We start from the raw sequence: 16091 nt of genomic DNA on the forward strand, positions 1-16091 counted from the left end.
GACCTTGTACACTGTATCTGAGGAAGTTTTTAGCACCTTACCTTTTTAATGTGTCATGTATGTCCTGTGCAAGTTCCGTTACAACTTGCACTTTAATTATTCTCAAAGGGCTCTTCACATCCCTTTTTTTAAACTCTAATGCAAGGATTTTAGATAAGTGAATACTTCTCATATACATTGAAGGTGCAAAATTGCCAAATATGCTGATGCACCCAAAAATTTTAATTCACTCACTCAATTAAATTTTCTGGCATACAGTGGACTTGAAATAAGTTTGACTTTGACTTTCATAGTGTTGTATTGTAAAATTTCTTTACGCTATGTGTGGCCTATTACAATTTTATTGGATTTTGGGGACCAAAGACCTTAGCTATTGAACTGTCATTGTGATCCTAGGTCTTCACTGGCAGTGGTGCAAGAATGGTGGATTACAGGGGCACATTGCAGCCCCTTCCAAATCTTTTGATCCGAATTATACCCCTCAAATAATTAGCCTTAAGATTCTTTTGTTCAAAGAAACTAGTTTTATTGGTAACTAACGACAAGTTTCTCTTGACTAAATGCTTTCCTTCATGTGTGCAACAAGAAAATGCTCTTCTTTAAAGCATCAATACAGGTGTTGGACTAAGTCTGAGAGATATGTAACGAAAGTAACAGAATCGGCCTTTCATTTCCCAGAAACAATAGCTTCTTGGCTCTTACAAATGTGTTTGTTGTGTTGTGTTGCTCAGATAAGTAATCAGATCTGGAATTTTCTCACAACAATTTCTGCTCTCCAAAATTCCTCAACAGGAGTAAACTGTATAATACTAATATCGCTCTCTTCAAATTTATTTGCCCAGAAAGATCCGACGAATAGGATTAAACAAATGAAGGGGAAAAACACAATGAAGCTCCTATCCTTTACCTGGATTCGAACAGAGTACTCGTGAATTCGTAGCCCACAGAGAATAGTTAGCATATGGAAATTCAATTATAATTTTGTCTGTCTACACTGTGTGACAAACTAACACCTTACTTTCAGTGGGTATTTTCCCTGTACATTAATGGTAATGCTTTACTTTTGAAAGTAAAGTAAGTTGTTACTTTTCAGATAAACTTTCCCGTCTCTGGCGCCAAGATTCCCACAACTTCACAATATTAATTTTCTTACTCGTGTATATCGGGGAGCAATGATTTGTGCTCGTATAACTGTATTCAAAAGAATCAAAGCTGCCATGAACGTATTACATTACATTCTGGTAACTGTTTACGAGGTGTAAGGGGTGACTCTCTAAGAAGGCACCCAAAGTTAACTCCATTTCCATCGTAGTACATCCTGGTAACTCTTTTTTCAGGCCAACGAGGCTTTTGTGCATGGATCCACAGCCAGAATAACCCTCTGTGGGGTTGTTTTGTCCTATGCTTGTCCTTACATTTGCTTAGTGCCCCTTCACAGTCTCAGCTTCTAAGTAGGGTATGGAGATTTCTTTTTCGGATAGAGTATAGCTTAGTTGTTAGGAGTCTGTGACCATATTGGTTTTAGCAATTGATTTAGAAAGTTTTTAACAGATATATTTTTTTTCCCTGAATTAAGCTGCCCTATTGCAATACAAAAATTATGATACCACCATGGGTGCACCAGAAGGGGTGAGACCCTTTGCTGAAGGTGATTTTCATGAGGAAAATAGGGCAATATAATTATTATATATTTTAGTAGTTTAAGACTAAAAAGTTCTGGGTATGCCTATGATAACTTCCTACCATTGAAACATCTAATACCCCCTCAAATTCAGATAGACTAAATTCCATTCTAAATTTCTTCCTGGCCATTGTTCGACACCGAATTCCATCCACAAAACACTTGCAAAAGTCCATCCTCCTGCAAATGTTAAATATCCAAACTCTTCAAGAGAGACATAGACTGACTGACCATATATTTCTACATAAAATAGTGAATGGCAACATCAGAAATGACCGCCTTCTTCAGGAAATTCACTTTCATGTGCCTGCCTGCTCAACAAGAAGCACTCAACTTTTTGCTTCTCAGAAGCCGAGATTGTGCCTCATCCAGCGCTCTCTGTTCCATAGACTGCCCAGTGAATATCATAATCTAGGAAGCCAAATAGACATTTTTGAAAATCTGGACCGTTTTAGAAGAAAGTTAACTAAAAGTATGTAAGTCTCTTAACCACATGTAATTTTTCTATGTTATTATTTTTGTTGTATTATGTTATTATTTTTGTCCTTATGTTCTATAAAATCGTTCCAATGTAAAATGGCTAATGCTGTATTTGGAATCTTCTATTAAATAAATAAAATAAATAAATAAATAAAGCTTCTTTATTCAACCTAGCAGTCACTTCTAAAGAGAAAGATCATCCGCTTCCAAAAACACATAATAATAAAAATAATATTGCTAATCAACAACTGGTTTGTGTTCTCGTATAGCATAATGTGTGTGTGTGTGTGTGTGTGTGTGTGTGTGTGTGTGTGTGTGCGTGCGCTGCAGAAGTGACAATAAATGCCGAAGGAGAGAAGTAACAGCATATGGCTCCAACAGTGGGTAGAAGGCAACAATGCGTTTACCAATGCTGGAAGAGTTATTTATTGTCAAGTATACTCTAAATATGTAATACATTGCAGGTATTTAGAGTAGTTTTTGGCAGCTTAAATGGAAATTTGCTGAAATGCAAATTTACCATGTTCAAACAGAGCTTTCATTTTTGGTAAAAAGCATTTGCGTAGGCCTGGACACTAATTTTTATAAACTTATGTTAATTCTTGTGGACAATGCTGCTGTATAACCTAGTGAAGGATCATTCTATTGTTTGTGTACAAAATTAGAAGACAGTAGGGAATGATGGTCAGATGATGAAGATATGCACTATGAGCATATTTTATTCTTAAATTAGATATAATAAAAATGCAATAACTTTTTCCTATTATGTCTGTCGATTGATTGCAGCTAAATATTTAAACAACATACTGGTGAGGATTAAACATGATTTTTGAGTCCTTTTCTTCATGAAGGGACGATTTGAAGTGCTAATTTTACTATTAAAGTAATTTGAAGCAGAAAGATGGCAGTCCCATAGAAACTGAGATAGTGTCCTTGGGATTTGTGTACTGATAGATATATCTAATGCACAGTGGCAGCGATTGGGTTCCAAAACCAGGAGGGAGGGCAAGGTGCCAAAAAATTGTATATAAGGTTTAGCATAGTGCGGGCGCAAAAGTGGTGAAAAGTTGGGGGGGGGGGGGGAACTGATCTCCCTAATAGCCGCCACTGCTAATGCAGTCTACATGAAATCAACGATAAATAATGTCTAGTGTATTGAAATGTTAATGTAAAAGAATAAGATATTGATTAATGCAACGAAAAGAGGATAGTGTTTCCCACAAGATATGTATATTATTATAATTGCAATATTGCAGTTTTTAGAGCGAGCCTACAAAGAAATGCATGTAATATAATCATTTTGTTACATGAGACTAAAAACATGTGTAAATTACTATTTTCTGGTGATCCTAAATAGCACAATTTATCACACTTTCATTTCTATAATTATGTTCAGTGAGTTACTGGTACATTTACTTTGCATGTAAGGCATATAGAACCTTAAAATAGGTTGTTTTCAAAATTATTAGTGCATATTTTGGCCTTTTTTAGTGCATATAAATCCGCCCCTACTTATCATAACAATTAATTCAATAAAAATTGAATAACCAAAACAGAACGAAAGACATCAAGAGGGTATTCATATTTTTAAGTTAAAAAAAATGGATAACCACAATTTATTCTTGTTAATTTATGACTCAGATTTAGGTGTCTCATGTGCGCACATGAATCAAATGAGTCAGCCATGGTGGAGTGGTTAGTACAGCATGCTTCAACACCAGGGGTCCTGGGTTTGAATCCCAGCCTGGGCATGGGTGTTCATTGTGAGTGTCCCTTCATAAATTTCATCACTCATCCTCATCGCTGCGATTAACCAAAAGTGGCACAAAAAGCGACATAAAATAATCTAATTCAATCAATCAAACAAACAAATGAGTCAAAACAGATTTTAGACAGGCTGCATGAAGTTCTCAAGTAAGACCATGCTTCAAGCAGTTGAGATTAGAGAGCATTAATCATGCTATAAGGATGGTTTATAAGCATGGTAATGCTTTATTGTAATGAAAGTGGCAATGAATGTGCATTTGAGATATGGACCATACCTCTCCCAGTATCTTCTCCTTCTCTGGTCCATGCTTCATGTTCCTGACGCGGGTGGGGATGTACCAGAAGCTCACGTTCACCAGTTCTGGTTCTGGAAGGAGGAGGTGATACTTGTCCGGCATCTGTTTCATTCTCTTCACCATGTACTCACTCAGTTCCATCAACCTGTCCATGTGCTTCTCGAACCCCTCTGTACCCTGGAAACAAAGGACATGCAATATTGTTATTGATAGAAAGAAAATAAGCTGACATTGAACAATCTTGGATCAAGTTTACCTCTCAACCATTTTTAACTTAATTTTATCCATTTTAACTTTTGCCATATCTTGTTCTTAACCTTTCTAGGAAGGATTTAGGTCGATCTGAAAATTTTAACAACTGAAACAAGGCACGTATGGTGACCATTGTAAATAGCCTGTAGCGTAACAGTGCTTGATAACAAGGGCCTACCTACCGACTGCCGGCTTCACTCCCACAGAAGTGTGTGATCATTCAACCAGTTATGGGGTGACATGTGATCAGCATGATGAACCCCCAGTCCTTGTTGTAGGTTTTACATAACCAGGTTATGCTGCTCATTGGTAGCTCTCCAATTTCCTCACGATGGTGGCGACCATCAGTCCCATACACTGGCTGATATCTCAGGAGAAAAGATGTTACACTTTCCCCCCAGGAGACTCAAACCAGTACATGTCCTGTAGCCCAAGCCCGAAGCCTGATGCCTCAGAGCGCACGGCCACAGTGCAGAACATTGTGACCATTGTATTAGTGTCTATTAGAAATACCTTAACAAGCATCTACCGATGAGTAATTTTGGGAATTATGTAAAGTTCCTGGTCATCCAAGCAGAAACTTGAAACTAAACCCAAACACTCTGAAGCATCTTTAACATAGTTTCTAAGTTTGTGCATGAGACCATGGGAAATATTGTTCACGTGTGAATTATCATTGAAACACAGTCTTTTTCACTTCAGAATTAAACTAGACTATTGATCTCAAAGCACCACAGATTAGAGAATATCATGTTCAACAGAATCATTATTCATTTTTTCTAATTTTCAAACTTATATTGAAGCCTCCCTGATGGTGAAGCAGTAACATCATAGTCTTGTAATCAAGGGGTCTTGGGTTTGATATCCAGTAGAGGCACATTGCAAAGTGGTTTGTATACCACGTTAAACTCTAGCTCCGGTCCCGATTAGCCTATATGAGCATAAAGTGGACTTAAAGCAAAAAATTCAAATTCAAATTTATATTAGTGTTGTTCTTAAATATTTTTACAAGTACTGTGCTAAAAATAGTACAAGAATTCTTATTTGAAATGGCTTTTTGTTCCTTTGGCGACATGTTGTTTCCTTGAACTTTCTCAAACTAACACTACTAAGATATAAACATACTTACATGTCTAGTCACACTGAATGTGATTCAACTCTCTCAATTTCTTGGTGCATGCTGACTATCCAGGTGTATATATATTAAATGGACAAACTTAAGAAATATTAACTTTTAATATGGTTACATGTAAAGTCAAGATCACAATTAAGTAAAATTGATGAAAAAAAAATAGAGAAACTGAGTCATTCCATGCGAAATCAACACAGCCTTTGACCTGACCATCTCCGATTTTCATGAAATTTGGGGAGCTGAAACTATGCATGGAACTTAGTAAGTATAACAATTTTTAGTTTCGTGCTTCTTGTAATTGTTAAATTATTCAAGGTCAAAGTTAGCATAAATTGCCCTTTTTGAGCCCGCTTAGCTATACTAAATCTGCTGTAACTCCGCCCCTATTTTGCCTAGAAAGCTCAAATAAAGCTTATTGTACAGGGAATTGAACAAGCTTTCCAGTGATATATAACAAGCCTACCTCTGGATAAAAATATAATTTTGTCACGTGACCTTGACGTTTGACCTTGAATATCTCAAAACATGTCATCACCAAAAATCGTGAAAAAAATATATTTGGTCCCTCATTCCATACTATAAAACATATCAAAAAATCATTCTGGGACTGCAATGGGATCAGAAGATACAAAATAATATGTGTAACTATGTGATTGATAAAAGCCCCATTACATGAACTATGAAGAGTCAAATGTCCCTTAACACTCCCTACAAAATGTGAAGGAGTTATCCTGGATATAATTGGTCATGAAAGAAATAGGTTAGGTACAGGGAGATCCCTAGCCGTGTGTGTCAAGCGCAGGTCCGGCATATTGTTGACCGCCATATTGAATTCAACGCAAAAATTTCAAAGGAAAGGTGGTGATGTGATATATATCAAATGAGGCTAGAATTTCACGAGAAATGAAGTGACGAAGGATTTTCCAACGTATCTTACGCCAGAAAAAAGTTATACACATATCTTTCACTTACAATATATGCACATTATAATGTTGTCAATGTTCCTGTGAGCACACTCGTTGACGTCTCTCACACTCGCATAGAACATTTGGTAATGTAGCATGTGCAACAACATCGCAAGCAACTATGCCTTCTCTCAGATGGTCAATATCAGGGACTTTTAGTGCATGCACCATTCTCTTCAAATGTTTCTGAAGGTAAAAGTCCTCCTAAGATGTTAGATCTGGGGAATGTGCAGGCCTTTTAATAGATCCCCGTGTGCCCATCAATCTATCTAGAAAATTACCATGAAGAATTTGCGAAAATGTCTACATAGTGTGGTCACACTCTGTCCTGTTTCAAAACTCTCGAAAAGTGCCATATCCCGTAAGCAAGGGTGAAAAAACCTGTTCACTTAACAAATCCAAGAAGCCCTCACCATTTAAGTTACCGATGTTGAATATGGACCAACCATTGCCGTTCGCCATACATTATACCACATAATTAGCTTACCAGCAACAACCATTCGACTGAGCAAATCACAGGTATTGCATATTATTTTTATTAACTTCACCGTGAAAATAAAAATTCGCCTCGTCACTGAAGAATTTTTCATTCCAAAGGAAGTGTCACGTAATTGTTTGAGATACTTTTCCCAATATTCTTCACTATTCAACTATTTGGTGAATGTAGCTGATTAAAACAATATGCAATGGTGCGTATACTTCTTTCTCTCCCAAGATGTCAGCGTGATCTCGATGAGTTCCTAACACGTCAAGAGCATTATAATGCTTTGTTTTTAACACCTCGAAAAGGAGAAAATGGTTACAAGCATGCAGTAATAAATTTTTGCTGGTTAAATATATGTTGGATAAACCTTCGTCATTTCATTTCTCGTGAAATTCTAGCCTCATTTGATATATCACATCACCACCTTTCCTTTGAAATTTTTGCGTTGAATTCAATATGGCGGTCAACAATATGCCCGATCTGCGCTTGACACACACGGCTAGGGATCTCACTGTGCCTAACCTATTTCTTTCATGACCAATTATACCCAGGATAACTCCTTCACATTTTGTAGGGAGTGTTAAGGGACATTTGACTCTTCATAGTTCATGTAATGGGGCTTTTATCAGTCACATAGTTACACATATTATTTTGTATCTTCTGATCCCATTGCAGTCCCAGAATGATTTTTTGGTATGTTTTATAGTATGGTATGAGGGACCAAATATATTTTTTTCACGATTTTTGATGATGACATGCTTTGAGATATTCAAGGTCACGTGACAAAATTATATTTTTATCCAGAGGTAGGCTTGTTATATATCACTGGAAAGCTTGTTCAATTCCCTGTACAATAAGCTTTATTTGAGCTTTCTAGGCAAAATAGGGGCGGAGTTACAGCAGATTTAGTATAGCTAAGCGGGCTCAAAAAAGGCAATTTCTGCAAACTTTGACCTTGAATAATTTAACAATTACAAGACGCACGAGACTAAAAATTTTCATAGTTACTAAGTTCTATGCATAGTTTCAACTCCCCAAATTTCATGAAAATCGGAGATGGTCAGGTTAAAAATTGCACATATCTGTGTTGATTTGGCATGGAATGACTCAACTGTGATTGGTAATTTACCTTTGACCGCCACTGGAACCACAGCTTAAAGATGTCGTTATGTCGCCCACATTGAATAACCTTGTCTCCAGTATCGTACTTGACATCATAGAGTTTGTCTTGCTGGAAAAGATACTCTGCACTCATCTGATTACAACTGATTAACAAGCCCTGGAAAGAGAGCATAGAAGTATGTGGGTGAAAATCGGTTTATGTTTCATGAAGGAGGGTGTCAGGGATTTTTCCTACTACAGACCACCCTCCTGGCGACAACATAATAGACATATGAAACAAATATTTACCTGATGTACAGTTTTTTGCAAAGTAAGTAAATTATATTGATTTCAAACATCAACATTTGAACAAACTAATGTAATTTAATTGCAAATTTATTATTATTATATCCTTGGGGAGATTTTTATCCACGATCCACCAGATGAGTAAAATATCCAGCACAACTCTTTTCTTAAAATTTTGACTACATTTTATGCAGTTAATGCATATTCTGTTAGCTCCAAAACTTAGAATGAAACTTTAGCCACAGTGTTTATATTGTGTAACCTCTCGCATAATATTATATTTTTTGTAACTACTAAGACATTTTTTTCCTTGGTTTCAATGGTAGAATATGAAAACACAAACTAGTTCGTGTATTTTACACTTATTTTTTTATTTAACGCATTTTTGCTTGGTTATCCTATTCCAATAACTAACTGAATTTAGTCCCCCCCCCCCCGACGCCCATGAAACCGAGTTGTCTGCAGTTCGTGTTAACGCAGCTCCAACTCGTCCCATTTTATCGTTGCCAAATTGTATTCATTTGACGTAAGGGAGTCTGCAAAGTAAATACCGTTGGCTGCCTGCCTTCCTGTAGGCACTTGACTAAGGAGCCCTTAATCCCACTTCCCTCCCTGAAAAAAATCCAAAGCGGATTAGCATGGGAAAAACACATTAGTCCAAATCAATAGGGTCGCTCGAATGTCCTTTTGAAAAGGGGGCGAGGAGATTAGAAGTCGAGGAAGGCCTGTGTCGCAAAAAGGGCGGGAAAATCCTTTGTTTAAAGGAATGGAAAAATAAAAGAAATTGCATACCACTCCAAGAGCCCCCTTACCTATTCTTCATCCCCTGGAAGCGTTGGCGTAGCCAGAAATTTTTGAAGGAGGATCAAGCCATTTAAAAAACTTGATTAGCAGAAATTATTATTATTATTATTGAATTTTTCTACCCGATTCACCAGATGAATGAATATCCAACACAACTGTTTTTCATTATACTGTATTTTTACATTTCGTACAGTAAGTGCAATAAAATGCATAGTTTTTGTATCTTGTTATTAACAACTTTAACATAACATGGCCAGTGCGATCTCAGTAGTCTGCAGACAGCGCGAGACAACGGCGTCTGAGGAATTCAAAGACTTTCAACGTGGTCAGCTGGTTGGATGCCACTTGTGTAAGAAGTCTGTGCACGAGATTTCCACCATCCTAAACATCCCTAGATCCACTGTTTCCGTGAAGGAACGTGTACAACCCAAAAGTGTGTAGGCCAACCTCCCATGTTGACCTCCAGAGGCTGTCGAGTGTTGAAGAGGGTCGTACAGCGTAATCGTCAATCATCCATCGCCACCATCAAACAGGAATTCCGAACTGCATCAGGATCTACTCCAAGCACCATGACTGTTCGGCGCGGGGTGCGGCAACTTGGTTTCCATGGCCGAGCAGCTGCCCATAAGCCAAACATCACACAGGCAAATGCTAAACGCTGCTTCGCGTGGTGCAAGAAGCGTCGAAACTGGACCATACAACAGTGAAAGCCCGTTGTGTGGAGTGATGAATCACGGTACACAATGTGCCGATCCGGTGGTAGGGTGTGAGTGTGGCGAATGTGTGGTGAACGACATCTACTAGCCTGTATAGTGCCGACAGTGAAATTCGGAGGGTGGCGGGGTTACCTTGTGGTCATGTTTCTCCTGGAGGGGCCTGCCCCCCTTGTTGCTTTACGTGGCAATGTCACGGCACAAGCTTACGTTGACATTTTTACCGCTTTCATGCTGCCTACCGTCGAAGACCAGTTCTGACCATTGTGGGGGAGTGGTTTGACGACGACAACAACGTCCCACTAATGGACTGGCCTGCGCAGAGTCCTGATTTGAATCCCATAGACCATCTCTGTTTTTGGAACCCCGACTTCTTCTCATTTCGGCGTTCCGCGAGGAATGGGCTGCCATTCTCCACAAAACCTTCCGTCACCTGATTGAAAGTATGCCTGCGAGAGTGAAGAGTGTCATCAAGGCTAAGGGTTGGCAACACCCTATCGACTGCCAGTGTTCTCGATGGAGGGCGGCCCAAACTTGTATTTTTAGGTGGGTGTCTGGATACTTCTGATCACAAAGAGTACATCGTTCAAGAACAGCCGTTAAAAGTTAAGGGGAAATTCTAGTCATAAAGTTAATGTTGTTTGAATTTGCACATAAAGCTCTACTTTTTAGAATATTGGAAACTTTAACCTTTACTTTAAATGACAGAATATGAAAACGTAACCTGTCACTCAATTTTTTGATATAACGCAGTTTCTACTTTGGTTATTGTATTCGAATATTAAGTAACTGAACTTTATTATGTTATTAACAATAACAATAAAAAGTTTTCTGCTTTTTTGTAACTTGAAAGAACGACTCCAGTTTTCATGAGACCTGTTCGACCCCCCCCCCCCCCCCGACGCCCATAACTGGAAGATCGAAATTAATTTAAGTAAAACCACGTGACTTATGAGAAATAGTTCCTTTCCTATATTCAGGTTTCATTTTGCCCATGAATATATTGTTCTTAACGGTACAGCTTGTCATGTTAAGTCCCACAACTTCATTATAGTAGCTACTTTGATTTGCGTGGCTTTATGTCATGCACTATTTTCCTACGCGCATTACCCCTGCACAGCAACCATTGGAATAAGCAATATGTCCGTGTTACAGCATTTAACGCCGGTAAACCAACATTTTTCGCATATTTTTATGCATGGAAATTATTAAAACAAGCTTCAAAACCAAAGAACTTACAGACTGGGTTATCAACGCCAGTGTTTCTCAACCGTTGGGCCCCGGTGCCAATTATACCAGGCCGGGAGGTTCTCTTGAAGTTTGCGACTTGCAGCCCGAGCTGGCAACCACCTGAAAATACAGGGTGCTCGGAAATTCCCCTTACAAACTCCTAGGGCAAGTAGAGGGGACTGAGTAGACAATATTTGGAATAGGAACCCATGTCCGGAAACGTACCGTTTCCATGCTACAACCATGACAATGTGTCGGATGTGCCTGTGTTGGTATGAAACCGGGTAGGCAGTACTTGATGTCAGAAGATCACCTGATGGCACGTGACGTCTACAAATTGTTGTGTTTCACTGTCGACACAGGTGTGGTGTTGATCAATGAATAGTACGTATCTTTTTTGTTCCCTTGGAATTGTCACCAAATAATTTTGTTTGTATTATGGACTGAGTCACACGTCATTCACTTCTGTACCTTACGTAACACCTCATTTGACATGGTTGTAATAAATGATTACACTTTAGGTCATCAGGTGATCTTCTGACGTGATGTACTGCCTACCCGGTTGCATACCAACACAGGCACATCCGACACATTGTCATGGTTGTAGCACGAAAACGGTACGTTTCCGGACATGGGTTCCTATTCCAAATATTGTCTACTCAGTCCCCTCTACTTGCCCTAGAAGTTTGTAAGGGGAATTTCCGAGCACCCTGTATTGTCATTTGTTCGGGATTCACCAGGGATAAAGAGCAAAGCTGCTGAGAGGGGACTGTCACCCGTGCAGCCTCCAAATTTGGATTACAACCTGGGGCTGTTCAGGAGTTAAGGCCAGAAGGGTAAAGCGACTTGCAGCCTGAGCTGGCAACCACATGGAAAGACACCCTTTCGTTCGAGTTTCCAATGAGATAGCAGAAAATGCTTTTTTACATTGGTGATGAGAGGTCAACAATCTAACCGTGGAGGTTGACGGACGGACATCACGGTCAATTTAGTTTGCGCAGCAATTTCCATTAACAAATATATTGAAGTGGCTATATTATGATTAATTGCATTTTTTCGGTGTCCGAAATGGAACATTGCAATGAAAATTAGCAATTACCAAATGACATGGCCGTAGACAGGAAAAATATTCGGGGGGGGGGGGGGGTTCATTCATAATTGTTCCCAGGGCGTCGCCAGAAATTTGAATAATAGAAATAATAATAATAATTGTACAATAATAATTAAAATTTCATAATAATAAAACAATTTTATTCCATAATAATAATACTACTAATAATAATTATTATATTATTGTTATATCCTTGAGGGGGCTTACTCAATCCAGCAGATGAGTGAATATCCAGCATAAGTTTCTTTTTGTATTTTTTACGTTTCATACAGTGTGTACTGAAATGCACAATTATTTTACTTCGTCATTAAACTTTAGATACCTTCAAGAAAAAACTTTAAAAGTTAGATGGAAATTTTAGTCATAAAGGTTTTGTTGTTTGACTTTAAAATTAAATTTTTGGAATTTTGAAAAGTGTGGAACCAGTTATTCTCTTTAAAAGCTCAGCCTGGTGCATGGATTGTAACCTCAATCGCGAACGTAATGCGCTACGAAACTGGAGGTACTAGGTTTGAACTCCTATCAAGGGGGATTTATTTTCGATTTTATCGGACAGGGAATTTAAAAGCTGGAAAGGGAATTTTGGAACAATCATAATAGAATCTTCAGTCTATATTCCTTGTGACGCAGGAGCAACACTGGAAAGAGGACAGCAGAAGTGATAATGGAGGGATCGCCGGTGGGCTGCGATTCCGAGAATAAATCCTGTTTCACTAAACTTTCAGAATTCCAAATGTATGAAAATTCTAGCTCGATCGTTTCAACATTGTCTCCTTGTATCAAGAAAGTGTGGGGCGTTACCCCCACACCCCCTATACGCCTTCATGGCGTGGTGCTATGCACAGGGGAGCACTTTACCTTTTTTTTTACCTCCTTGTATTTTTTTGATGCTTCGAAAAAAAATTGAAAATTTGTTACAGATTTTTGGTTTCTGAACATCCATTAATCCAACATGTCAGAAGTTTCTGGGGGGGGGGGGTTGAACCCTAGAAACCCCCCCTCTAAATACGGCCATGCCAAATGACATTGACCAGAGGAAACTAAGAGATTTCTTTACATCTAGTCGTTAACTAATTTAAACCAAACTTTATATTTGGCAACAAGCCTAGACATAATCGAACTGATACTCTCTATGATTATGCCATAATTTATTTATTAATATTAAATTTCAAGGGTATATAGCAGGGTTGTTTAAGGTCCAGGGACCCATACTAAATTGTAATAGGTTCTATTCGGTTCCGCTGCAGGACCGGAACCTTTTTTCTCGCACAATTAATATTCGGTTCAAGTTGCGTATTGTTTCATTGAACCCGGGTTCGATACACGTAGTTGTTCGGATCCCAGATTAAACTGTAGGTCCAGTCTTGATTAGCCTTTCTGTGCGTAAAGTGGACTTAAAACACCAAATCAATCAATGTTTCATTGAAAAATGGTTCCTGGACCGTATTTAAATTGATTCAGAAAGAAAGGTTCCTGGACCGTATTTAAATTGATTCAGAAAAATGGTTCCTGGACTGAATTTAAATTGATTCAGAAAAAAGGTTCCTGGACCGTATTTAAATTGATTCAGAAAAATGGTTCCTGGATTGAATTTAAATTTATTCAGAAAGAAAGGTTCCTGGACCGTATTTAAATTGATTCAGAAAAATTGTTCCTGGACTGAATTTAAATTGATTCAGAAAGAAAAGTTCCTGGACCGTATTTAAATTGATTCAGAAAAATGGTTCCTGGACTGAATTTAAATTGATTCAGAAATAAAGGTTCCTGGACCGTATTTAAATTGATTCAGAAAAATAGTTCCTGGACTGAATTTAAATTGATTCAGAAAAAGGTTCCAGGACCGTATTTAAATTGATTCAGAAAAATGGTTCCTAGACTGAATTTAAATTGATTAAAAAAAAGGTTCCTAGACCGTATTTAAATTGATTCAGAAAAATGGTTCCTGGACTGAATTTAAATTGATTCAGAAAGAAAAGTTCCTGGACCGTATTTAAATTGATTCAGAAAAATGGTTCCTAGACTGAATTTAAATTGATTCAGAAAGAAAAGTTCCTGGACCGTATTTAAATTGATTCAGAAAAATGGTTCCTGGACTGAATTTAAATTGATTCAGAAAAAAGGTTCCTGGACCGTATTTAAATTGATTCAGAAAAATGGTTCCTGGACTGAATTTAAATTGATTCAGAAAAAAGGTTCCTGGACCGTATTTAAATTGATTCAGAAAAATGGTTCCTGGGCTGAATTTAAATTGATTCAGAAAAATGGTTCCTGGACCGTATTTAAATTGATTCAGAAAAATGGTTCCTGGACTGAATTTAAATTGATTCAGAAAAAAGGTTCCTGGACCGTATTTAAATTGATTCAGAAAAATGGTTCCTGGGCTGAATTTAAATTGATTCAGAAAAATGGTTCCTGGACCGTATTTAAATTCATCCGGGAAAAAGGTTCCTGGACCGAATTGAAATAATTTACAGATAAAAAGGTTCTTTACGGAACCCATTTACGCTTGCTGATTTTCTCTCCTGGACCGGAATTGAATTTATTTAAAATTCCTGGACCTTTAGCAACCCTGGTATATAGTAATTAACGTATGAAGTTTAAAAAAATAGAAAGCTCTTTACGAGTAAATGTGTTGGGATCGGGGCATTGACCTTTAAGAAACAAATTTCGCGGGCAGCGAGCTCACGAAGCTGAGAACTACTGATCTACGCGAGCTTGAGCAATTCCACCGTTACAAAGAGCGTTGGCGGGAGAACAATGCTTGCTCCTTCCTGCTTTCTGTGTCGCGCTTGGCACAGGCAGTGTTGCTACATGAAGGGAAATTACCCTTGGTGAAAGGGAATCCGAAACAATTTATTGAAAAATATAGAAATTGCCGGTAAATTTTGTTGTCGGACTTCTGCTTTTTGTTTTATTTGCATACCTTCATTGGTTTTTTATTACTTTTATACTAGCCCAATTAATCTAGATGACATGTATAATAAATATGTATAATTAATAAGAATTGTTGCGGTAAATCAGGTCAAATTTTCAGAGTACGTCAGTGCCAATCAGATTTTTTTAAAAAGGTTTTAATTAGGTACGTTCTTACAGCAGACAGAGAATAATCCCCAAATGGTTCATGTGCTTGCATTCATGAAAATGCATACAAGTTATAACCAGACTCAAATTTAGCTAGAGGTAGGAATTAATCAATAAGAAATTTGTTTCTTCAGCGGCCGAAATTCTTTAACTTGCACAACGTTTCGCTGTGTTACACATGCATCATTTTAAAGACCTAAGAATACAATGAAATGTAATGTCAGTTACTAAAGATGAAAGGCAACGCTATTATAACAATTAAAGTCTAGTATGAAAGCAGCTAATAAAAAAATAATTTTTTATGTGATTATTGTTGTTAAGTTTATCCTCATAGATTCAAAACTCAACTTTCGAACCTCTCAACTACATCTCACATCATCACAAAAAAGGCAATGCATATGCTAGGCCTACTGTACAGATTTACCGAAGACAATAACCCGAAAGCACTTTATTCGCGATTAAAATTATCCGATATGCCATCTGGTGGGATTTTCAGGAACCACTCCAAGTAGGACACTTCGCTGTGCTTCGCTGTGTTGAAGCCGTTCAAAGCATGGGGAACATGCGAAAAAGTAACGTCTACTGTTCACTTTTTTTTCTCTAAATCATTTTGTAGGTCATGACAAGTGAAAAGCTTAACTGTATTTTCCACCCCGTGGAATCAACAAAATGAAATTTGTAAATAAAT

The 16091-nt window shown here is 37.8% G+C and overlaps 1 protein-coding gene across 1 annotated transcript in view; it reads right to left on the reverse strand.

Moving 5' to 3' along the window:
• Gad1 (glutamate decarboxylase) overlaps window positions 1–16091 on the reverse strand; it is a 97045-nt gene that overhangs the window by 6149 nt on the left and 74805 nt on the right. The window contains exons 9-10 of the mRNA XM_083143343.1: window positions 8187–8336; window positions 4204–4401 (exon numbers count right to left, since the gene is read on the reverse strand). Of these exons, the coding sequence (XP_082999469.1) occupies window positions 4204–4401; window positions 8187–8336 (348 nt within the window). The remainder of the gene's footprint in view (window positions 1–4203; window positions 4402–8186; window positions 8337–16091) is intronic.

Source organism: Lepisma saccharinum, chromosome 21 (assembly GCF_977018435.1).
Source record: "Lepisma saccharinum chromosome 21, izLepSacc3.1, whole genome shotgun sequence".
Lineage (NCBI taxonomy): Eukaryota > Metazoa > Arthropoda > Insecta > Zygentoma > Lepismatidae > Lepisma > Lepisma saccharinum.